The sequence below is a fragment of the Pollicipes pollicipes genome, unplaced genomic scaffold (genome assembly GCF_011947565.3).
Source record: "Pollicipes pollicipes isolate AB1234 unplaced genomic scaffold, Ppol_2.1 Scaffold_4881;HRSCAF=5763_pilon_pilon_pilon, whole genome shotgun sequence".
NCBI lineage: Eukaryota > Metazoa > Arthropoda > Thecostraca > Pollicipedomorpha > Pollicipedidae > Pollicipes > Pollicipes pollicipes.
Window position 1 is genome coordinate 24,673,706 of NW_023596576.1, and position 24,552 is coordinate 24,698,257.

At 51.7% G+C, this 24,552-nt stretch overlaps 2 protein-coding genes across 2 annotated transcripts; one reads left to right on the plus strand and one right to left on the minus strand.

The window, feature by feature from the left end:
* Window positions 1-336: 336 nt before the first annotated feature.
* LOC119100158 (chromatin assembly factor 1 subunit A) lies at window positions 337-8,125 on the minus strand. The gene is made up of 12 exons (XM_037223267.1): window positions 7,893-8,125; window positions 7,244-7,300; window positions 4,302-5,056; window positions 3,751-3,893; window positions 3,121-3,391; window positions 2,447-2,474; window positions 1,999-2,145; window positions 1,726-1,913; window positions 1,530-1,610; window positions 1,064-1,162; window positions 597-729; window positions 337-353 (listed from the first exon to the last, which is right to left on the minus strand). The coding sequence occupies exons 1-12, from the start codon at window positions 7,897-7,899 to the stop codon at window positions 337-339; spliced, it is 1,926 nt and encodes a 641-aa protein (XP_037079162.1). The 5' UTR covers window positions 7,900-8,125.
* Window positions 8,126-8,451: 326 nt separating this feature from the next.
* Window positions 8,452-14,252, plus strand: mRpL54 (mitochondrial ribosomal protein L54). The gene is made up of 6 exons (XM_037223268.1): window positions 8,452-8,594; window positions 10,478-10,606; window positions 11,053-11,129; window positions 11,802-11,937; window positions 12,414-12,421; window positions 14,000-14,252. The coding sequence occupies exons 2-6, from the start codon at window positions 10,519-10,521 to the stop codon at window positions 14,117-14,119; spliced, it is 429 nt and encodes a 142-aa protein (XP_037079163.1). The 5' UTR covers window positions 8,452-8,594; window positions 10,478-10,518; the 3' UTR covers window positions 14,120-14,252.
* The last annotated feature ends 10,300 nt before the right edge of the window (window positions 14,253-24,552 follow it).

Here is a 24,552-nt window from a genome sequence, read left to right on the forward strand (position 1 = left end):
GCCGCTGATCCGCGTCGGCACCGGCAGCTGCGACAGCGGCCGCACGGCGAACGGCCGCAGCAGCTTCACCAGCTGCTGGTACACTGCCGGCGGACGGCGCCGGTCAGCGGCTGGCGAGCACGCCTCAGGGTCCGAGCACACGCATGCAGCAGAACTGTTCGCATGCTGCAGTCGTTGGCGTGGGGGAAAGTCGGCGATAACGCATGCCATCGCGGCAAATGCAGAGCATGCCAAATGTCGACCTGTTTCCCAGCGGACGAAACATGCGGATGGCACCAAGTGGAAGGATTAATGATGCCGCCCCTGGCCAATTGAACAGCCGTCATTTATTTGGGCCTAGGGACGCTTCGGCACTGCGCGGACGCGCCATGCCCTGAAAGGTAAGTCCTGTGTCCGTTGCCGGTCACCCCAGTTCGGCAGACCAAACGACAGACGCGCCATGCCCTGAAAGGTAAGTCCTGTGTCCGTTGCCGGTCACCCAAGTTCGGCAGACCAAACGACAGACGCGCCATGCCCTGAAAGGTAAGTCCTGTGTCCGTTGCCGGTCATCCAAGTTCGGCAGACCAAACGACATAGAAAGAGGACGATTAACGCACTCGGATCGACGTTGGTGTCGTCCTGCCACACGCAGCCGATCAAACGGGGCTTCAGGGCCGTCGTCTTCTTCTTCATCTGCTTCTCAAACTCCTCTCCCTTTTCTTTCAACTTCATTTTCTGCGTCTCTGGCGACTGAACGCGGACAGACGTCGGACGTGCACGACAGTGGCGGAATCGAGACAACCACACATATACAGCAGGCGATCTTATCGAAACCTTTAACACAGCAAACACTCTGGGAGCGCTTGAATGCATTTCATTGATCATGAACGCTATAGCCACACAAGACGCAGGTGCACATTCGATGACAAAAACGCATACACGCGCCTGACATTTCTTTTCCGCCTACTGCAAGGCCAGTACTTTCAACTAGTCGTGGAAAGGATGTCTGACATGTTTACTTGTGTTCGCATCTTATTAACGTCATAACAACTAGGGTTATCGGTCTCAAACGCTATCGTCTCACCATTATCTCTTCCTCATCCTTCACTTCTTCGTCGCTGAGGTATCCGTGTGGCACGAAAAACTCGTTGTCTACCTCATATTCGTCTTCAGACTCCACTTCCTGGAGAATTGAGTCGAATGTCAGCACTTTCAGCAGATTCCCCAAAACGAAGCCCCAACATTTCCGATCACGACTTCATACTTCGCTCCATTCAGCAGTGCTTGCGAACATAACACCATTTCCGATTGTCAACCACCCGGCAACAATTTGCTAACGACAGAGACCCTCGACCAACGGTGGGAGTATTTTAACAGCGGCATAGTCTTGACTCCTTGATTAATCAGAGGTTCAGAACGCCAGTCGATGCAGTTGTAACATGTTAACTGTGCGGGCGTCCGTATGCAGGCATGCCACGACGCCAGGTTTGTCATCACCTCCACCGCTCGGCAACCGCACGAGCTTCGCACGGCTCGCCGCCGCAACCTACCTTCTCCGACCCGCTGAGACTCTCGCCATTCGGATCCTCCTCCTCCCAGTCGTCGTCCGAATCCTCGTCATAGTTCAGGTTCTGGACAGAGGACGCCGCGTCACTACACCGCGGACGCGCATCGCTCGTGGTTCGATCCCCTCAACACCGCACACGACAGGGCACGGTCGCGCGGCGCCCGGCCCGTCGGGCTCACCTGATCCCGGCCGAGCGGGCGGCGGCCCCGCACGTGGCCGCTGCGCTTGCTCCAGGTGCCCCAGTACGCCGGCCGGCGGTTCTCGTGGAACATGAGCAGCTTGAAGCGCAGCCGATGGCTGGCCGCCGCCGACGAGAGAACGATGTCGGTGCCGAGGCCGTCCAGCTCCCGGTCCTCCTCGTCCTCCTCTGAGGACGGGGTGTGGTCAGACACTGAGGAGAGCGCGGTGTGGTCCAAGGCCGTCTAGCTTCTCGTCCTCCTCTGAGGACGGGCTGTGGTCGAACAAACTGAGGAGAGCGCGATGCGGTCCGAAGCTGTCCAGCTCCCGGTCCTCCTCTAAGGACAGGGTGGTGGTCACGCGCGCTGAGGAGCGCGTGACGCCGGTGCCCAAGCCGTCCAGGTAGTCCCTGGCGTGGCCTCCTGAGGACGGGGAGTGGCCCAGCGTGCCATCGCCACACAACATCAGCACTCCGTGCACAACGGTCCAGTGACGGTACCCAGGCATATGGCTGACACACGAGATCGGCCACAGGGCCCCGCCACCCACCTATGACCTCTACGTCCTTCTCGAGCGGCGGCAGGGTGCGGCCGCGCGTGAGCGGCCGCCGCCGCCCGGCGCTCAGCTCGGCCAGGTACAGCTGGGCCGGCGGCTCGCTGGCCGGCGCCGCCACGGCCGCCTCCAGCTGGCTGCGCTGGCACCGGCTCAGCGCCGTCCGCGCGCCCGGTGCCAGCACCATGTCCTCCTTCACCTGGCGGTCAGGGGCGACGGTCAGCCCGCCGTCCTCCCCCGACTGAAGGGGGCAAAGGACGGCCAGACTACCGTTCCTGGCTTCGTGAGGACGTTTGGAGTTGACCTTATCCTGCTTCACGCGTCGCCAACTATGTCCCTGTCCCGGCGGAAAATGTCATGTGGGACTGCTCCTCCGCTGGGAACAGCAAGTGCCCTTCATTGTTTATGCCCGTTGCCCGTTTTTATTGAGAGAATGGGTCTGCAGATGGGACGGCACATCGTGGCAGTAGGCCACACCTTTTTACAACACACAGCAGGGCCGCACTGACGAGTGACCTACATCCCTCGATGACGAGTACCGGCGCTGTCAAGGCTCGCTCTATTACTTTACAACAGAACGCTTGTCACGGTTTTAAATCTTATCAAGGATGTTGACTGAACTTAACTGATGTGAGCAGTTTCCTACTTCGATGAGCACTACAATGTGTGCTTAACATAAAATACGTGCTAAGCATCAAATATGTGCTTAACATTAAATATGTGCTAAACATAAAATATGGACTTAACATGAAAATAGCATGCTTAATAATACACATACCGCTGACACAAACACTTGTAAAGGCTGGGCTAATATTACCGACTTCACAATGAAACAGGACGCATACCCTGAACTGCTGGAAGGCTTTGTTTTCTTCTTCATCCACCCCTTCCTGTTCTGCACCGGGCTCTTTTGGCTTCTTCACAAAGAAACTGGAGAACATCGACTTGGCCTTCTCCAGCTTCCTCTGCTCCTCTTCCTCTGCCTTGCGCTTCTCTTCTTCCTTGCGATTCTTTTCTTCTTCCTTTTGTTTCCTCTCTTCCTCCTTAAGCCGCTTCTTCTCGTCCTCGCGCTTCTGCTTTTCAGCCTCCTTCTGCAGCCTTTCCGTCTCTTTTTGTCTGTAAGGCGCCAAAAACCTTGACTGCAGATACCTTCCTTTCCAAAAGCTCAGATACACATCCTTCCTTCAGCTCCACCAGCCAGCCTAATCCATGTTGTAAAAAATGCACCTGAAGGTTGATAAAGGAAACGATCGTCCACCGACAATCGCCTATCCGGAGGATGCAGCCAAACGTCGACGCACTAGACGCTGGAAGCAGGCTTTGGCTCAAGCCTAGCATCCATCAGGAAACTGGTACAAACTCTGGTGCTCGACAAGTCTAGATAAACAGACAAGTAATTGCACAACGTCTGCATAGTTACGAGCCGGGCCAGAGGCATTTAAAGCCGCGTCCATTGCGTGAAAATGAAAACTTACTTCTGTTTCTCCTGCTTTTCTTTTTCTTTATCTTGACGCTCTTTCTCTTTCTTCTCTTCCTTTTCTTTGCGCTCTTTTTCTTTTTGCTCTTGCTTTTCTTTCTTAATCCTCTCCCTCTCTTCTTCCTTTCGCTGTTTCTCTTCCTGTAAAACCAGCGATCGTGAGCAAAATACGACGGAAAGTTCAGTCATTCGAAAGGAAATGAGCCGGAAGAAAGAAGTGAAACAGATGCACTGATAACAACTAAAAGCACCATTCCATCGCAATTATCGGCGCCTCCGCTGCCGAGTGCGTCGTAAAGCCCTCACGACGAAGACAGCGTACATCCTATGCATACTCTGTACGCCTGAAAGCGATATGCGAACGAAAGTACCTCAAGTTACTACCAGAAACAGGACCTGAGCAAGATTCTGGTCGCCAAACTCATATAGGAGACGCGAATCAGGAATCCTCCACATGTGTTTCGTGCGCAGAGTTTGTACGGTACTGTGTGCAAACTTCACGTCACAGAGCACAAACAGGGATGTGGTGAGGTATTCTGTATCGCTGACCTGTCTCTCCTGCTCCCTCTTGGCCCGGACCTTCTCTCTTTCTATCTGCTTCGGTGTCTTCTTCCTCTCCAAGGACGCCAGCTTGGCGCTTGGTGCTGTGAGCGTTGTGTCCTTCCTGCCGGCTTTATCGCCGGGTGATCCACCCTTTCGCTCGGCCTCATTGTCCAGCAGGACGACCTCCTCGCCGTCACTCTCGCCATCGGCCTCCCCGTCCGAGTCTGGCGCGCTCGCCGGTCCGTCCGGACCCCGCTCCGGCTCTGCTGGTTCGGCGGAGGCGCGCCGCTGGCTCGTCTTCAGCTCCGATCCTTTCGCCGGCGAGCCCGAGACGCCGTCCGCGCGCTTCTCCGGCTCCGGCGCGCGGCACGGCTCGTCGCGGGCCGGCTTCGCGTCCGCCGGGTCAGAGGTCGGCTTCGGGGCCACCGGCGGCGCGGCGTGGTTCTCCTTGTCCTCGCCGGTGAGGTCGACCAGGTCGCAAGAGGTGGAGACCTCGGGCGGCGGCCGCTCCACACTCACGAACTGGTCGAGCAGGGCGCGCGGCCGGCGGCGCGGCGAGCCCGGCCGGGGCTCGTCCGAGCTCGACGACACCTCGCCGCAGTCGGAGCCGGAGCCCGACTTCTTCGCCTTCTTGGTCTGTGCCGTCTTGGCGTTGCCAGCCTCCTCCCGGGAGAAGTGTCGCTTCTTGGCCGGCTGGGCCGCCTTGTTCGGCCCGGCCGGCCGAGACGCGGCAGGACTACTGACCTTGAACGGCAACTGGGCTGGAGCGGATACATCAGTTACCACAATTTGGGGCAAGCTGGAGAGACAGTGTGTTCAAATAAAAACTACAACGAAGCAACAACCACTACATTTGCAACATACAACATTCTAGGAAACCGAAATTTGGCACACAACCGACGGTAATTTCAATATTCATTTATAGGAAAAAATTCAGGAGACGGTTGATTGCATACCCATGTAGCAGTGTAATTATGATGGCGCACTGAGACAAGGCATTTGCCAAAGGAACTTGTGATGTTGAAGTCCACTGAATTTTGTTGTCATGCAAACAGTGTAATCCAACTTTATCAGCAAGCATGCCTACTTGAGCCAAGTCACAGTTGTTGCCTAGAAGAGGTTTAGTGCATATGGTTATTGACAGTACGGCAGCATTACATTCAAGCCTGATGTTAAGTGCCTTTGTTGGTTCAGTCACTGCACAAGAGACAAGAGCAGCTGGCCAACAATGACCATTCTGACACACGGGGTATTTCAACAATGCATTGCACGACACGCAGTCATTGGTAGGCCAACCATATATCAGGCGCGATGGGACCAGACCAGACAGGTCTTCTTCCGGAGAGGTTTATGGGCGAAAATGTGCGGCTAATTATCGACACAATTCGGTGTGCAAAAATCCACGATACGCCTGGACTGACACTCTTCTGCGATTGGCGCAAGGCATATGATTCGGTGAACTGGGGTTATCTGAAAGGTGCCGTTACAGCACTGGGTTTCGGACCTAATATCCGGAAGTGGGTTAACTTGATGTATGATCAGACCGGAGTCATCCAGAGCAGTGTTCGCGTGCAGATAAACAGCCATCTGTCAAAGCCATACGTGATAGCCAAAGGTCTCCGTCAAAGATGTCCACTCAGCTGGCTGCTATTCCTGATTTCAATTTAGTCTCTGGCACAAAACATCAGGTGCTGTAGCGACATTACCGGGCTTACCATACGCAACGCAGAGATTGAGATCCCAGCCTATGATCCAGCCGATGATACAGCTATTATTATGGATGGTTGCGGTCAATCCTTTAGGGCATGCCTTAAATGTCTGGACGCTTATCGAGATGTGTCCGGGCCTATTCCTGAACAAACAAAAGACGCGAGCGGCATGGATAGGCCAGCACCGAAACCGAGCAGATGCCATTTGTCCAGCGTGAAATATCGTGGGAGCGTAACTCAATAGATTACCTTGGAGTAAAACTTACCCCAACATGCGAAGACCTGGGAAATATTAACTACCCGGAAAAATAGGAATGTCGAAAGCCAACCTTAACCCAGTCCGGTTAAATTTGGTTCGGGCGTGGCTCAACTGCATATGGGAAGGTAAATGTGATAAACTCCCTCTTCCACAGCTTATAAATCTAAACACTGTCGTAGACACGCCAAATCATGCATCTTGTATGAAGACAGAAACAATAATATACCAGTTCATTTGGAACCAATCTCGAGAAAGGATTAAACGGTCGGTGATGAGAAATCCGTCTTTTCGTGGGAGGACTGAGGGTGCCTGATCCATCAGTACGGGCACAGTCTTAAAATGGCCTGCATATAGAAGCTGCTTAATCCAGAGTACAGTGCTAAATGAAAGAAAATGCTGCAAAACAAACTAAAAATAAATGTTGTAACATCATTATTGCACTGTGATTCTGTACCTAAGAAATGTTGCATCTTCTAGATGGATGTAAGTTTTGGTCAGAAGCATTAAACACTTGGATGCACATCACACACTCACTACAGCCCAAACTATCATAAGCAAACATACTGGCCAAAGCCATACAGAACAACACTGATATGAACCTTGAATGGAATGTATCATTGAGCAAGGCACCAACTGATTTACCCCTTGGCGATTCAAGTAAACAACCTTTACAACCACCAGGATTGAAAGCTCCTTAACACAGACCAATTGCAATTGCAATTAGGATATGGACATTTTCTAACATGGCCATCTATTCTGCATGCCACACCTTGTCCTTGGAAGGAAGTGCTCACTCAGGAAATGCCCACTGATGCAGTCCTTCCATGATGGGACCATTAATTACCATTTGCCTGATCTTTGTCATCCTGCTTAGCATTCTTTTTTAAAACAATCTTCATAGAAGGTATGATAGACAAAATCCTTGGTTTTCCATGAGGCATGAGAAAAATATTTCAGCCAAACAGCATAGGCAGACAAACCTTGTTTTAACTTCTTAGCGGATGGAATCTGTTCACTCTTGTCCTCAGGCTGAATATCTGAAAAATATGATGCAGTTTTAAATTGAACACACCAAGCCCTTTACCAGGAGAACACCTGATGAGAACAAATGGTTGCTGAAAATCTGGCTCTCAGACAGCTGAACTACATCCCTCACTTCCACCCCTCATGATTTCCAGGGCTTTGGTCGAGAGCAGCTCATAACAAAAACAAGGAATTTCTTGCACCTGAAATCTGATGTTAATAACCTGGTATGTGTGCCATCTGTGGTCCTTTCTCTACCCATGGGATCATGCCATCATCCTAAAAATTACAATGTTCTCAAATGCCTCAGACATTTTGCACTAAGTGCTTTCAGCATATATTTCCCTGGACTTACATTTGCAACATCATAATTTTAAGAAACACTGGCTATAGCTTTGAGCACTCTGGTTTAACATATATGCACAAAAGTTGCTGCTGTGATACTACTGCTAAACAAGATATGTTTGGTGTAAAAGGATTTTTTTCAGTCTGGGCACCAGCTCTCAGTTTCCTGGCACACCACCTACCAACCCTAGGAGCATAATTTTGCACTTCCACACGTAATAGCAGGGGTGCACGCAACATCCCAAATGATGCACAACTCACCTGGCATTATGTTCTTCGATGGCACAATAAAGGAGCGAATCTCGTACTTGCTGCGAACTTCAGGTCGCTCGATAGTTTCGACGGTATGGATGGAATCACAGTATTGACACTACAGAAATACAGGCCTGAGCAATATACAGCGTACAGTACGAGCGTACACACCGCATAAGGTTTAAAAATATTGTGAGGGTGACGCCTCGAACATCGATACGCGCGACGTTAATACCCTGAGCACACCCTCGCTTACACAACACGCATACGTACGCAAGCAGCTGATCTTGGCGCTTGTTTTTCGCGGGAACCCGCGTTCAGAAATTACAAATACACAAACTGTGACAATATTCTAAAATAGTTGCATTGTTGATAGATTCATAATAAAATAGAAACAACAAGATTCAGGCAGTTGAATATGGCCCAATGCCTACCACTGCTCTTAGAAATGCCTCATGGTTTACGGGTTGTCAACAAGATATGTTTATGAAATACTGGATAATAGTACGTTGCTGACGCACCTGCTACAAGCGGTCGATCTTGATATTCCAGAAAAATATGGATGTTGTGGGCGCGTGGAACTGGACGTTGAGGTTGTTTCCGGTTTTTTGTCTGTATTGTCTTGCTTGTACCTAGAAGTTGATATATATCCACCGCCGAAAATTGAGAGATAAAGAACATCGCCAGGCTGGTGGGTTTGGTCCACGAAAGGTACATTGTGCCTTGTAAGCTACCCGGTTTTACTAATTTGTGGTATCTTAGAGGCAGTGAACGCATCAGTGAGCAAAGCCGTGGGTATACTTTACACTTTGGTAAGAAGCTTGCATAACTTGTTTCTTGCCAGATGTTCACTTGTGTGCCTCATTTCATCAACACATAATATGAGATGTCTTCTCTGTAGCACACAATTGTGGCAATCAGGGGTGAAGTTTCATTTTCTATTGGGCTTCACCCCATTGTTTTGAGCAGAAAATTGGCTTAATCTGCGTAGAAACTTTTCTGGGGAAGATAAAGCCACCTTTCACTATGCAACCAGCCATATATTAAGTTCAAGTAGTCATGAGCTGGCAATGAATAAGATATATGTATTGTATCATATAACCTTGGGAACACATTATTTTCAATATCGCAGCACACGTGATCTATGTTTTTTACATTGAAGAGTGATGCTGATGCATCAAGGCTAACTTTTTGCTTTTGCATATCTGTGTCTCATTTCTAGATGCAGATTGTTGATTGGTGGACTGCACAGCTTGCTGCTGACATTCATATCAGGGATTTTGAATGATAATCAGTTGCATGACCTTTTCATGCATCCCTTTTACACTAGTCAGCACCGTGTTTCTTAAGTTTGAGATGTTCAGAGTCATCATTGGTTGAAGCCCAATCACTGCTTTTCCTCCTTTGCCATGGAGAATAAAACAAATATAAATTTGAGTAAAATGTGCTTTCTTTTTGTTAATATACAAAATGATATGCTACAATCAAAACAAGTTAAATGTTCAGCAATAGTGAAAATGCATCATAATGCTTTCCAATTACATGCATCATTTACATCTTGAAAGCATGGAGATTACAGAACTGAGCATGCTTTCTGAAACATGGTAAACTGGGTATTTCTTTGTTGTGACACAAAACATCAGACAGACAACATAGCGGCTGGTAGTCTCTGATTTCATTTTAAAGGGACATCTAATGCATTGTTGGCAGTACATTTTCTTGCACTTTTATTGTTGACAAGGTAGTGACATCATTACATATGGGAATGATCAGCTTGTGGTTGCACCATTGCTAATAAGACATTAATGTTCTTGCTTTCTTCATGAAAGCATGGCTCCTGGCATGAGCATGTTACTTCTCAGCTGGAATTTCTTTTTTGGCTATTAATGGTTTATTTGTTATGCAGCTCAGCCAGTGTATGTGATTCTGATATTTAATTTCTGGTGCTTTTCATTGTCACTTAGGCTAGTTGTAGATAATATGTACAGGCCCTTCAAAGTCAAAATATTCAGTCATGCCTGTCAGCAAGGATAAGAAGGTGAATGTATTTAGTTGAGCCTTCAGTGATATGGTTAATGTTATAATCAGTCATGACTACAGAGTAAAATTTGTCATAATTCCCCTCAGTTGCAGTTATTTTGTTTTCTTGTAGGGACAAGCATATTGCTTCTTGGGCATACAGATTATTGATGGTGTATTTATTTTAGTACTTGTTGAATGTAATCCCCATTACACTTGTATAACTACATTGCAAATGAATGCTTGATAACCTGGTGGGTTTTATCATACCATATGAAACATGCTGCAATGCACTCACACCGCCAGTTGTTATGTTCATCATTCTTTGCTTGTTTGTCATATTTTGTGTGCATGGGGCTGGGGATGGGGTGTTGTCACATGAAAGGTTCTGCACCGGGAGGATGTACCTCTCATGTCATGAATATCTGTCTACAGTATAAATGTCAACTACAAATATCTGCTCAAGCTTGGTGAATGATGTGCACTGGGATGATGTGCTGCCTGCTGCTGACTGTCATTTATAATTGCCTCCAAGCAGCATCAGTGTTCGTGACTAGACCAACTGTCTGTTCCAGGAGTGTCTTGCTGCTCCTGTAGGACTGGCAGCTGCAGCTGCATGATGTACTATTACAGCAGGTGGCTGTTGCCATCTGCAACTGCCCTCTGCCGACGGGCGCTCGTCACATCTGCCACACATAATGCCCGTATGTGAAGTAAATATTTGTTGGTGGTTGGTGATATATGGCCTGAGTTGTGTAAAATGGTATTTTGATAGAATTGGTATTGCATGCATGACTTTTACATTCTTGCTGGCCTTTGACTTAACAACTTTTGGGATGGTCTTGTTAACCACGACAGCTTGGAAATGTTGGGCAGGAAAATGTGTAGATACTTTGCCGCCACTTACTCATCTGTTTTATCGTACTGATGGCGGCTAACGTGTTGACGAACTTTTGGCATTAAAGCAGCTTCTTTCACCACTAAATCAGTGTCATCGAAATTTCAATGATTTTGACTTGGATATGAATATTTACTGTTGCGTGCATTTGGTGAGCTCCTGCCCGCATTTGCTGCTCCTATCCAAGGGCGCACTTTGTTGCCCAGACGTGAAGCATAACTTTGCTGCCCGTTCATCTGTTTTTTTTTTCAGTTCCATCTATGACAGCTGGTCAACTTGGAAAAAAGGTTGCTAAGGCTGGCAAGTTGGGATCGCCGACAGAGAAAACGGTACGCTCATCTTTTTGGTGGCTCGTGTACGTGTAATAACCTGTGGTGCACGCAATTCCCCACATTGTTTCTGATTGACGGAGTCCTTACGATTCGCATGTCCGACCTTTTAGTGATCATCTGGCGTGAACCCGCCAGGAATGGGAAATATTTCCCGCATTGGTAGTTGCTCTCGCCTAGCCGCACTAGACTGCTACGTAATTTACTTCGGTGTCAAAAGACCAGAATTTATGCTGCACGCGTAACAGCTATGCTAATCGAATGTCAGTGCGAGCGACACTATACAGATCTGCTTTGGAACATATTAAGGTGAGGGAACGGCAGTCCCACCCAAGCGGTTGTACATTTTGCATGTGATGTTCGTCGGTGAGAATTCTACACGATATTCTACAATGCACGTTATCGGCGTATTACAACCAGATAAGCTAGCGCAGCGCTCCTGTACTTGTGGTTCTCCAGTCTCCCACCGTGTGGCGACTTGAGCCGTGGCCGCGACCGTTTGGCACGCATGTTTCCGCCCCGCCAATGATGTCCAATGCTGGGATCCGTGGTTGCAGACCCTAGGTCCACGCACTCCATGCGGCTGGTGACGTCACACTTGTGACGTTCCGTCTGCCGAGGGGCGTCTGGGTAGCGTCAAGGCGGCTTACGAAACCCTCCCCGCCCGGACAGGTGCTGCCCGTCGAGACGGACCCCCACCGGCTGGTGCAGTACTGCTGCGGCAGTAACATCCTCATCGAGGGCGAGGACATTCAGCTGGCGCCCGACTCAGACTACCCGGACTGGCTCTGGGAGCTGGACACGTCAGGTGGGCAGGGACAGCGTCCCATCACCGCTCCCTCTGACTGGGACTGGCTCTGGGAGCTGGACACGTCAGGTGGGCAGGGACAGCGTCCCATCACCGCTCCCTCTGACCAGGACTGGCTCTGGGAGCTGGGCACGTCTGGTGGGCAGGGACAGCGTCCCATCACCGCTCCCTCTGACCAGGACTGGCTCTGGGAGCTGGACACAGGTGGGCAGGGACAGCGTCCCATCACCGCTCCCTCTGACCGGGACTGGCTCTGGGAGCTGGACACAGGTGGGTCGCGGCAGGGCGGTGTCCCATCACCGCTCCCTCTGACCAGGACTGGCTCTGGGAGCTGGACACAGGTGGGTCGCGGCAGGGCGGTGTCCCATCACCGCTCCCTCTGACCGGGACTGGCTCTGGGAGCTGGACATGTCAGGTGGGTCGCGACAGGGCGGTGTCCCATCACCGCTCCCTCTGACCGGGACTGTCTCCGAAAGCTGGACACGTCAGGTGGGCCACGGCAGGGACGGTGGCCCCGGGCTGGCTCTGGGAGCTGGACACGTCAGGTGGGCAGGGACAGGGACAGCGTCCAATCACCCCTCCCTCTGACCCGAACTGGCTCTGGGAACTGGACACGTCAGGTGGGCCGCGGGAGGGACGGTGCCCCATCACCCCATCCTCTAACCCCGACTATTCAAGTTGGCTCTGGAAGCTGAGCGCCTCAAGTAGAGGAAGCGTTCTCCCCTTAACCTGCGGCCGCGACTACCCAAACTACCCAGGTTTGTGGTCAGTGAACTGTGAACTACCCCTTCGTGACTGACTCCTCGGATCGACTCGGGAAGGTGGACACTTCTAACGAATGGTAAGGGCCCCGTACGCCGGCCTGGTTCCAAGCATCCAGACTGGTTATCTGGACTGGAATTAGTTTCCCAGCAGAAGCCGACTTAAATGTTTGAATTTACAACACGTGCGCAAACCAGGCACTCGTTTGCTGAATCGCTGACCCAGCGCAGCGCTAGAAGAATGCCGCACGCATCTGGCAACATCGGCTGGAGGAGGCACTTTGACATTAATTGGACAAGGTATTGGGGTTCTGACTTTGTCTAAATTTCTCGTACACATCCCTAATTGCTGATGGGGACACTTGATCGTGTGTCGAGGTTACACCCCGGGCATCTACATGTCCAGATGCGTTTAAGGGCATGGCGTATTGTGGGTGCATGCGTCAGCTGTTTGCTATTCCTGTTATGAATGTGGCCGGTAGGTAGGCAACGGCGTCAGTTTAAAGTCGCTGCTGGCGGAATTGCAATGTACATTGTATTGAAATCCTTCATGGGTCACTCTGAAATATGGTTATGACTGTTTTGCTTTGGTGTCATGTCTTGTTTTTGTTTTCTTCTCCATACTCCAGCCGTGAATTATGGCAGTTTGCGGGCGCTTTGCCACAGAGCACGCTGTGTAAACTTCTCGACTGTAGATCCAGGCCTCCATGGTTTGCCGTGAGGAACAAACTTATCATGTGCAAATTAACCTTCACTTGTTAGCTTTTTGCAACATTTTTATTTCTGTGTTTTATTTTCTACTGCGTTCTTCTGACGTCACCGGAGGTCAAGTGGGCTATCGGGAAAATCAAACAACAAAAGCGGGAAAACTTGTGGCTAAAAGGCAGAAATGATTAAGCCCTCAAGTCACGAAAGTGACGTTTTGGTCACAACATACACAACGATTCCTCCCAACTGACAGTGACTGTCCCAGTTTAAACCCAATATTAAAGGTAGATGTCAAAAAAATATTTGCCCCGCCTACTGATTTCCAGAGCGTCCCGCGGGGTGGTACACCGCACTCCGTACCGTTGTGTCTGTGGACAGGACCGGGACTCTCCGACGACGCCGCTGCACTGGCCGCCCTGGATGGCCCCGCTTATCCCAGCGCTCTGCCTCGCGGACAGGCGTGCGCCGCTGCTGCTGGCGCCGGGCGGGGCTGGGTCACTGCCCAGAGGCGCGCGGCTGGCCGGCCGTGTCCCGTTTGGGCTGGCCGGTCGTGTCCCGTCCAGGCTGACCTGCCGTGTCCTGTCCGCCGGCAGGCCGCGCTCCTCCTCTGGAAGTCGCTCTCTCCGGACTCGCTGCAGTACTGGTGGCTCGTCCGCAACAAGGCCATCCGGAGACAGAACCAGCTACTGGCCAAGAAGAAGCTCAAGGGTTAGGCGTTGGTGGTGCGTCGTCTGCGACGAGGGGCGGACTCGCCACTCGCGGGATGTGGATGCGGCGGATTATCGCGGGCCGGTCGACGATGTGGACGCGCCATTGCGAGACTTGTGTTGTGTGTCTGTGTGGCAACGCGGCGTGCTTTTCATAAATAGACAGTGCCGTGTCGGGTGTCTCCATGCAGTGTCTGGTCAGTTTGCTGTGAGTCACTGGCCCGGCTGACCGGTGTACAGGGGCCGCCAGGCGCGCACGCCACCGCACCACACCACGCACGCTTGCACACCAGCCGCACGTGGTGGCAGTGTCTCCGTCCTGTGACCCCGAGACCCCGGATGACCGGATTTTGGGTAGTCTAAGCTTCACTGGTTCAGTTGCGATAACAGCGGTGAAGACTTGATATGGTAACAGCTTCTTCTTCTTCAAGTTAATATCTTCCACGTGCCGGTGTATTTTCTATTTATGTCTTAGCTTGTATTGTATCACAGCCAGCAATGGAAGTTACAAGATGCAGGTTTCTAGCCGTTTCAAGCACGTTTGTCGTGCAGTTTTCCGTGGAATCTGGACATCACGGCGACCATTGATACACTGTTAGCATCTATACAAAGCACACCAGCAGAAAGGCGCTGTTAATCCGTTCACAATAGTGAGGACGAAGCCGTTGGTGAAGCAAATTACCTTAATTCCAAGGTTTGGTCTTCGGCAGTCCTAACAATGGTTATCGTTCACCGTTGTGTAGCATGGGCGTAGTTAAAAAAAAAACAGTTGAGGGGGAGCCTGAACAGTGAAATATGACCCAACCTACCCCTAAAGTATGCCAACAAACAAGTTCCTCACTAGAATTGGCCTACTTTCTTCCCAAACTTAGGGGTTGGGGGCTGTAGCTCACGTTGGGGTAGGGGGCTGGAGTCCAAGTTGGGGGGAGGACTAAAGCCCCTTCAGTCCCCAAACTGAATAAGAAACTACACCCCTGTTGTGGAGGTTTGGTGTACATTGCATTGCTGGATGATCACTGACGTATTACTGATGCTCTCTACGTAAACTTGGCGTTTGTCAAGGCATTGTCCAACGAAACCGATGGCCACACTAAAATCTGTTGCTACCCGTCGCTGGGGCGATGTAAAGCTTCCAAGGCCATTCGGCAACCGGTAAATTTGGTCTCGCTCACTTCTCATCCCAATGCAAATGCACGGCGTGGGTATTTCCTGAATATGATTCGCGTCAGCTTCGTGGTTTTAGGGTGAATCGTTTAGATTGTAAGTAGTCGTGATTTATGTTGTACTGCAAAGACGTGTAATCTTTGCCTGCAAATGTCGGGTGTGTGCTGCCTGAGGTTTGCCGGTGCTGCTGTTTTTTAACTATTGGACAGTCTCGAAGAAACCCTATTACTATTACTATTACTTTTACTTCCTATAGTACTTTTACTATTACTTCCTGTAGTCAGCAGATAAATGGACAGCTCAAAGGTCATGAGGACGAAGACGGTCATTCAAAAACACGCACAGGTACACCAGTCACGACTCCGTCGCACAAACAGGTCATTGCAGCCTCAGATGTCCCACGAGATGTCTCTTCAAATGTCTTGGAAAGAGATAATCGGGGGTTGTCGAAGTTTGGCAGCGAAGTTAAATTTCGTTTTGAAACCTCTACACATTGAGCTCTGAGCCGCAAAAGTCCTTCCCAGAAAATTTACAAAAGCTACAGAACTTCCTTTTCCCCACCAACAACTGCTGACCTTTATACATACGTCTTATTCTACGTGGATCCCTATTTCCTGCTTCCATACGACGGTACGAGAAAACTTTTGAATAGTGTGTTTAGCCATATGTTTTGAACGTTCTTGTGTCTGCGGCCCTGGTTTAAGTGAACTGGAGACGCTCGCTTCCTTTTGACCGTTTTCCAGCGTACCCGTGATACCAGCCGCCGTTGGCCCGCCGGCCTGAAAACAGAGGGCTGGGTGTGCCCGGAGGCGTTGACGCTGCTTTGGTCTGGCCCTCCCCCACTGTCCGGGCTATTCTGGCCGCCGAAGATGCCCCCCGAGCGCTCCACGCCTACCATACCTGAAATGAACCCATTACGTTTCCATTTTCACTTCCCCGGCAATTGTTTTGTTTTCGTCGGCTGCGTAAATCTTGTCTTCAGTGTCCCCAAACAGGCGAACACCTGAGCCCATTTCACAGGGCATTAAGCGCTGAAACTCGGCGATGCGTCTCTGTCCGTTTAACGTCCCCCTTAGTTAGTAAACAACTACAAATGCTGCTAGTAGTCATTTGAATGGCTATGACTCGCTGCACTGTGTGCGTACTCGCTCGCGAGCATTGATTGCTGTCTAGGCACGTTGGAAAGCATTGTTGCGTGATTTTTTCAGGTTCTTTGTCCGGAAACAGCATTGACGACTCCGGCGGACGCGCTCAGTTCGGCCCTCTGTCGGTAGGTGTCGCGGCGGGCGACCGTGGCCGTTGTTCCGGCGTTAATTACGCCATTTGCATCGTGTCGCGCTAATCCTATTGGTGAGCCACGTTCATATATCGCACTGATGGGACAGCGGGTAATGAAACGCGGCGTATAAATCAATTTTTCGCCGTGTAATGGGCCGCTAAATGAGCGGCCTAACACGGCCTCATGATGGGTGGCGCCCCAGGGCCAATAATGGCACCGTCTGCTTAGCGGGCAGCTCGGACCGCACCGGAGCCTCCCCGGGGGCCACGCGGAGCAAGCGACAACCCACCGGGAAGAGGCACTCTGCTCTCCTTATGGGACATGTCGTGCGTAGCACGGCAAGTGAATAGCGTGGTGCATGTACGGCGCCGTTTCGTATCGAAAAGGTGTTCACGCGATGGTGGATCCCATGCTTTATTCACCGGTGGAAAGCCACAGTTTGTCATGTTGTTCAAAAAGACACTTTTGCCTGGCGATACATAAAATCTCAATGTTAGGCTGTACTAAAATCTCAAGGATTCCCCGCGTCACCCAAGCTGTCATGGGACTACAAGTCTCTTGCGCAGCAGTCAAATGTCCGCGGGAATTAGATTACAGGACATAAACATCTCATCTAAGATAAGATCAGATCAGATCACATCACATTTGATCACACCAGATCACATCTCAGAAGCTTAAGACAATTGCATAGAAACCAACACAGTATCGTAAAACCCCGACACAGCACGGCACCACGGACGTGCAAAGAGCAGGTACGAAATCGGTGACGAAAGCACGCATCCTTAAACTTGGGCCACTGAAAACAGTGGCATGAGGCGCGATGCTTGTCTATGCCAGTGGAAGTGCCTTGAGTGGAGAGTGTTGCCTGTTCTCGTGTACTTTGACCTGTCTTAGGGTCACACTACTCCGTATCGTAAGCGGATTCGCACATGCGTGAGAGCAAATGACGAGGTCTAGCAAGCGATCGGTCCCGTCCTCATCAAAGTTAAGTTGGTATATGCTCGATTCATGGTGATTGTCGCTCATCTTCTTTCCGTACTAGCATCCAAGCTTGTGTTCCTTTGGCTACACGTTTCCAATTAGCATAATCAAATGACGCATGCTTTGATCACGGCGTACACTTTGAAGATAACTGTTGCAGACAGGAGACCGAGGAGAGCAGTATTAAACAAAACACTTTCGCTAACCACACTGTTTTCACATGATTCGTCGTAGCTCACCGTCCTGAGGAATTTGCAAAATGAACATTTTAGGACAGGGAACAGTCTAAATATTGTGCCTTATTGTACGTTTATTTTGCTGGCTGTTTGTGGTAGCGAGTAATCGCAAATTAAAGAGAAAATGCTCTTCCGAAAGCTGTTGATCATAGCGGGCACTCGCAAACCAAAGGAAAAAACGCCGTCCGTGACGAATGTTCCCTATATGGTGAGAGTCCCGGTCGACGGTTAGAGATCTCGAGCGCTGTTCTTGGCATGCTCGTAATTAACAGATCTCCAGAGGTATGCCGTTCACGGGGCGATGAGGCACGAGCTGAACTGCAAAGCTTCTTCCAAAATCGATTTAAGCTGCGCGGTCACGAGCGTGACCGGCTCGAAGTCCCGTTTGGCGCCGGGCAAACTGAGCTCCGTAACACAGTCGTGCTGTATTGAAGGTCAGTGTTCCACCGAAGTGTTGGGGATGATGGCCTTGATTTTGATGGGAATGTCGCATGTATCACCGAATGCCCGTAAGCGCAGTGTCTTCTCTATGATTTAAAGATGGTTTTCTGCGTCCTCTACTTCGCCGTGGAAAGATGCCGTCGGTATGATCCAGCGTTTAGAGGCGGCATAACATGCGCTAAGTTATTTGGGTGTTGGGCGGACATGTGCCTGGAGCCCCAAAGGGTCCCAGGATCCCATGTACATGAAGCCCTTTGGGATCCTCTATCCACCCCTGGAATCCATGCACCTATGTAGTAGTGGGGGCATGAGATGTTCTCAGGGGGCACATGCTATTTTATTCTTGGGAAGATGCAGCTGCATGAGAAGGGAATGTGATGCTTTATCGATACCTATATCATCCACATTCCCGTCGCATAAACAATCGCTGTTAAGCACTGCTTAACACAAAGTTCATGAATAGCCGAGAACGTTGTGGTTGGCAGGAATGACAACTGTTGTCAGCTGCTTGCATCATAATGGAGAGGTGTCTGGGAGCTTTGTCTGAGTATCACGCCTCTTTGATACCCTTTTCAAGAGTGTCTGGATCCGACGTGATATTACGCTACCATTTTAGCGCCGGCGTCATAGAGCTGATTCTCACTCGGATCGTCGAGGCAGTCCACTTTTTCATTACGCAAATAACGCGACGCATGTGCCGCGCCGGCCCGTCCCAAATCACCCGATATGAGTGATCGCCGCCGCTCTCCGGCACTAAGCGCCCAGCTGATGGTGAGCAGTAGACAGCTGCATTACCCCTTTCCCCCTATCCGACACCGTCCGCCGCCGGGGCGCGGCTCCTAATGAGATCTAGCGGAGGGGATGGAACGTCGGTCCGGCTCCATCGGACGAGCGCCGGTCCGGCTCCATCGGGCGGGCGCCGGTCCGGCTCCATCGGGCGGGGCCGGTCCGGCTCCATCGGGCGCCGGTCCGGCTCCATCGGGCGGGCGCCGGCCCGGCTCCATCGGGCGGGCGCCGGTCCGGCTCAATCGGGCGCCGGTCCGGCTCCATCGGCGGGCGCCGGTCCGGATCCATCAGGCACCGGTCCGGCTCCATCGGGCGCCGGTCCGGCTCCATCGGCGGGCGCCGGTCCGGCGCCATCGGGTGCCGGTCCGGCTCCATCGGGCGGGCGTCGGTCCGGCTCCATCGGGCGCCGGTCCGGCTCCATCGGGTGCCGGCCCGACTCCATAGGGTGCCGGCCCGGCTGGATTGGGCAGCGAGAGCGAGATGGCGATCGCACGCTGTCGGGCTTGGGACTGCTCTGTCTCTCCAGATGCAGCAACCTCTGCCACTTTGTCGTGAGTGTCCTACGACAGCGCAGATGAATCGCAGGAGGGAACTGGCCGTGAGACCAAGGCCTGAGCCAGGATGGTTGGATGAAGGCAAGCTTGACCGGTGAGACCACAGGACCTGTTTTGATCGCGTATTCTGTATGCCGGTCTTGCCGTCCTCTTGCCGGGTAAATACCGGCGGATTGGGAATCCCAAGTCTCTGGGGCATTGGCTCCATGCTGGATTACTGCACCCTGCTCGCGTTCGTCTGGAATATTCGCTGTCTGCCAACGCTCACTTTAGCGCCAAATCGCTCGAGGAGAGCCGATAGCGCGGGCACACCAGCGCTCACGAGCAATCGGGCACATCTGAGGCCCACTCATGACCTGCTATGCAGCATGCCCGCTGCGCCGGCCGCGGCCGACGGTCGGCTCGCCGCGAGACGTTACCAGCGCGTGCGTGACCGGTCGGCGGCGACGCCGGCCGTCTGGCGAGGACGGCTGCACGTGCGGCGCTGATGCTGGCCCGTCTGCGGCTTCGAGCGTCATCGCTCGGCGCCAGTCGGTCGGAAGGAATGGGGATGGGGGGAAGGGGGGGAGGGGGTGGCCGGAGCGACGCGTTCATCTGGCGGTCGCTAATCAAGATATGCGGACCGGCCGCCGGGCGCGCCGGCTATCTGCAGCCTCGCATTCTAACTTTCGGCCCGTATTTCACCGTATTTTTGTCAAATGGCAGTGGATATTACGCGGACCCGGGCGTTACTGCACTCGTGGGAGCTATAACTAAGTGTTTCATTTAGCCGAGAAAACAGTGACAGGGCCGGGCTATAGATAACTTAATTTCGGCCGGGCGCGATGTCGTACATCTTCGCCGTCGCCCGGGCGCGATTTAGTGGCGTTTCTTGCGGCTCGGCGATTTAGGTGGGACCACATATGTGCTGCCGGCCGGCCTCCAGACAGACGGTCTGAAATTGGGCCGAACAGGGCCGCGCTGAAACAGGGCTCACCCCAAGCGGGGCGGGGTGAGATGATCACCAAGGTGAGATGATCATCACGGCCGGTCACAGTCTCTCGAAACGCTGGGACGGGCGTATGTGCGGCAAATGGCAGAGAGCAAAGACACTGCTCATGTACTGCCGGTGCGGTGTGCGGGTGGGAGAAACGCCGCGATGTGCATGGTGTACGGTAGCTGACCCTGATTGGCAGAACGTTTCCCCTCAAGGTTTCAGGATATTATATAAACAGCAGCTTTAACAACAGTTCTGTGCTTTAATTATATCCCACAAATCAAAACATGGAAGGCTTTAGCGCCAGGGACCTTCATCGGGCTCCGGCTGACGGTTTTAAGAAAATACGCTGGCGATGTTGGGAAGCACGCATCACGAGATACTCAGCTCCGCATCCGAGGACAGCATTCGCTGGGCCGCCTATGATTTTGTCGTACCATTTGCAGCGAAAGCGTTGTGACAACCGACCCAACATCCACCTACGATAATGCGGCGTTTCAGGTTGGGAACACTTTCAACGTCGAACCAAAACAACGCTCACGACGTTCAACAACCACGCTCGTGTCGAGTGTCGACACGGCTGTGAGCGGGCCAACGTTCGGTGCGGTTCCAAGTGACTTCCGGATTGCTGTCCGGGGCTCGTAACAGAGGAGCAGTCATGATTCATACTGAGCGGCCACGGACGCCCGAGACAACGAGCGCGCTATCAGGGCCGACTTTCTGGAGGGGGCCTGGAGATTGCCAGGGGACATTAACTCATACAAACTGCAGCGCTCAGGCGATGCTATCTGGGGAGACGCAGCGGACACCACCGCGGCGCACGTGCCCCCCCCCCCCCCCCCGAAGCCAGGCCTCATCACTCACACGAGCCTCTCGGTGAGATCATGTGTCTGGGTGAGGGCAGGCCACAAAGGCTGATCACACGGCCAGCGAGAGCCGTCAGGGGATGTCTGTGTCAGAGGATGAGAACATTGGAGCTTGTTCGACCAACTGTGAAGAAGTAGCAAGCGCTATCCGCTGCGATTTGTCAATAGGAGTTCATGTTGTCATGTCCATCGGAGCTCAGGTTGCCATGTTAATCCGAGTTCATGTTGCCATGTTAATCGTAGTTCACATTGTCATGTCCATCGGAGCTCATGTTGCCATGTTAATCCGGGTCCATGTTGCCATTTTAATCGTAGTTCATGTTGCCATGTCCATCGAAGCTCATGCTGCCATGTTCATCCGAGTTCATGTTGTCATGACAGTCGAAGTTCATACTGTTATGTTAATCGAAGTTCAAAAACTTGTCCGACCTAAAACCTTTGTAAATCGGCTTGGCTGACCCTATCACATCATTTTAATGTTTTTCCAGCCTGTGAATTGCTTAAGTTGAATTATTCGTCAATTTTGTGCCACAAGCAATCATTTTTACTAATCGATGATTAGTAAAAATGATGATTGATAAAAGTTGCATGATTAGTAATCATACAGTACATTTCACGAAGCAAATGATATGGAGCACACGGCAAGCCATCAGGACAACAAGCGGCGAAATGTAGCATGTGCCCACCAATTACCGTCAATACTCAACACGTCCTGTGCGTCCGAGAAAAAAAAACTAGCTTAGCATTGCAAGCAGCACCAGTGATAATACTAATATTGAACGCGCCATGCGCACGGACAAGGTTGTTTTAATTGTTGTTTTAATGAAATGGGTAGTTTAGGCACATATGCAATTTGCGGATCGCGCAAACAATGACAAATTTTGATGTGCATACAGCCTGGGCAGCATCAGTATGGTCTCGGTGGCAACATCAGTCTCCGGAGCGCCATCCTAATTGCAGAAGAAAGCATCAGTGAACTCATTGGCCTATGATTGAAATCAGATTGTTGATAAACATTGTCAGTTCTGTACGATATTTGGTAACGTAGGTAATATATAATATAGCTATCGAGAGATTACACATGTGTAAGGGCTGAGACGAGTCTGGAGCTTCGCAAGGGAACCGAGCACCACAAACTGACATTGTCACGCTCTGAGAATAACGGGATATGCATCTCGCCGTACATAACACCGAATGTTTAACACACATTGATGACACTGCGAACAATGTCATTGCCTGTGAACGCAGCGGTGTTACACTAATCGCCGGTTATAACGCAGTGGTGTTACACTACTCACCGGTTATAACGCAGCGGTGTTACACTAATCGCCGGTTATAACGCAGTGGTGTTACACTAATCGCCGGTTATAACGCAGTGGTGTTACACTAATCGCCGGTTATAACGCAGTGGTGTTACACTAATCGCCGGTTATAACGCAGTGGTGTTACACTAATCGCCGGTTATAACGCAGTGGTGTTACACTAATCGCCGGTTATAACGTAAGCTTGGTCTCCGACCGAACTGCGGATCCCATAACGTGGGTCCTCCAGTCATGCATAGCTGAAGCTAAGCTAGCTAAAAAGCGATCATCGCACAGCAAGACCCTGATACTTTTGTGCTAGCTAAAACATACACCTCTGCCTATCCAAGTAAGTTCTTATATCTGACTGTGGCCGTTAGACGTGGTCATGTTTATTATTAGGGAGCACCTAAAGCTCTGTCAATAACCGGCTGGCAAAAACGCACGCTTCAATCTACGTGTAGAATTGCCGCGCCAAATGCATGCTAGCACGCTTCACAGAACACCCGCATATCTATTTTCTAAGAGATGCAAACACGTTTTCTCGTTACTTTTTACAGTTATCACTTGTGTGTCGCGCTCAATTACACATAGCACGCACTTCGGCATAACTGATTAGGAGGCCAAGGCCAGATCGCGCTATGACGAGGAAAAATTGCAGAAACTGCCACGAAATGCCTGGCTGGACGTTCGTGTGATATCCTTGCCAGTGTCCTCGCGTTTTGCACACTGCGCAGATTTTCCCCGTATCGCCGCAGCGGAGTCCGGGATTGATCGTCTAAGCCGGTGATTGGCTATGCTTTGCGGCTCGTCGAGGGCGCGGCGTGTCTTTACACGACGGCTGGAAACGGTTCCCGCCGGACGCGGCCTGATCAAAGTCGATATGGAATCGCTGTAGCGACCTCCTTCTGCACCCGATGAACTCACTTTCCCGTTATTGCACATTTTTGACATCCTTCTGGCTCCTACTGTCGCCACCGCCCGTCCTCACACCGAGCCGCACCATTCGCGTGGAGCGAAAGATGCACGCAGATGAAATTATTGTTTCCCTTCGTCTGATCCAAGTGCGAATAAAGTGTATTGCAACAATCCAAATACAAACGCCCGGCCGGTGTTTGCTCACGCCCGCGTTAGGTCGGCCGTCCCTCCGGGGCCGCCGCCCCCTCCTGTCACTCTAATGGCGTCGGCAGAGGCAATCGCGGCGAAAGCGACGCACAGCCGCGCCGTTCCGCGCCGCCCGGCCCGGCCCGCAGAAGGGGGATATAAAATAGATGACAATGTGCTCGCGGCCAACTAATGGCACACGAAACGGCCAAATAATAGAATTAGCTCGTTAGCTTGATGTAAAGGCTGTCAATCGGCAGACGACAGAAGCCGCGGCCGATGCCGAGCGAGAGCGCGCGCGTCCGGCGGCGGCGCGCCTAAAAAGCGCGGGTGATCTGGCGCGCCAGAAATGACGCCGTGGCGGCGGCGGCGGCGAGGCCGGTGGGGAGACGAGTTTGGCCCAGCCTGGTCTGACTCGAGCGGGTTTTCATGGCGGATCCACGGCGCTGGCAAGACGGACCTGACGGTCGGTGGGACGGTGCCAAAGGCCCATGTCACTGCTTGCCGGACCGCACTCCTAAATCAGGGGCAGCCGCGGTCGGTTGGAGCAGTGGCGCAGTCAGGCACCAGGAATATCTTGCAAACCAGCGGGTTTCTCAGCGAACGTGTACATCATTGGTGTCCCGGAATCCGCAACAGGATGTTGCTCGTCAGACAACATTTGTTTGTAAAACGTAGTTGGATCGAATATACGACGTGCCCATCTCCGCGTCGTCCTTGGTCGCTGCCGGGAAAAGATGCATGTGGCTGG

Bases quoted from the DNA above. Each gene is read 5' to 3' on its own strand.
- LOC119100158 (XM_037223267.1), bottom strand. The intron at 2,475-3,120 runs GTATGCGTCCTG...CCTGACCGCCAG, and splicing joins AAGCCTTCCAGCAGTTCAGG to GTGAAGGAGGACATGGTGCT. The intron at 1,163-1,529 runs GTAGGTTGCGGC...TCAATTCTCCAG, and splicing joins GTCTCAGCGGGTCGGAGAAG to GAAGTGGAGTCTGAAGACGA.
- mRpL54 (XM_037223268.1), top strand. From the start codon at position 10,519: ATGATGTACTATTACAGCAGGTGGCTGTTGCCATCTGCAACTGCCCTC. The intron at 10,607-11,052 runs GTATGTGAAGTA...TTTTTTTTTCAG, and splicing joins ATCTGCCACACATAATGCCC to TTCCATCTATGACAGCTGGT. The intron at 11,130-11,801 runs GTACGCTCATCT...CCGCCCGGACAG, and splicing joins GATCGCCGACAGAGAAAACG to GTGCTGCCCGTCGAGACGGA.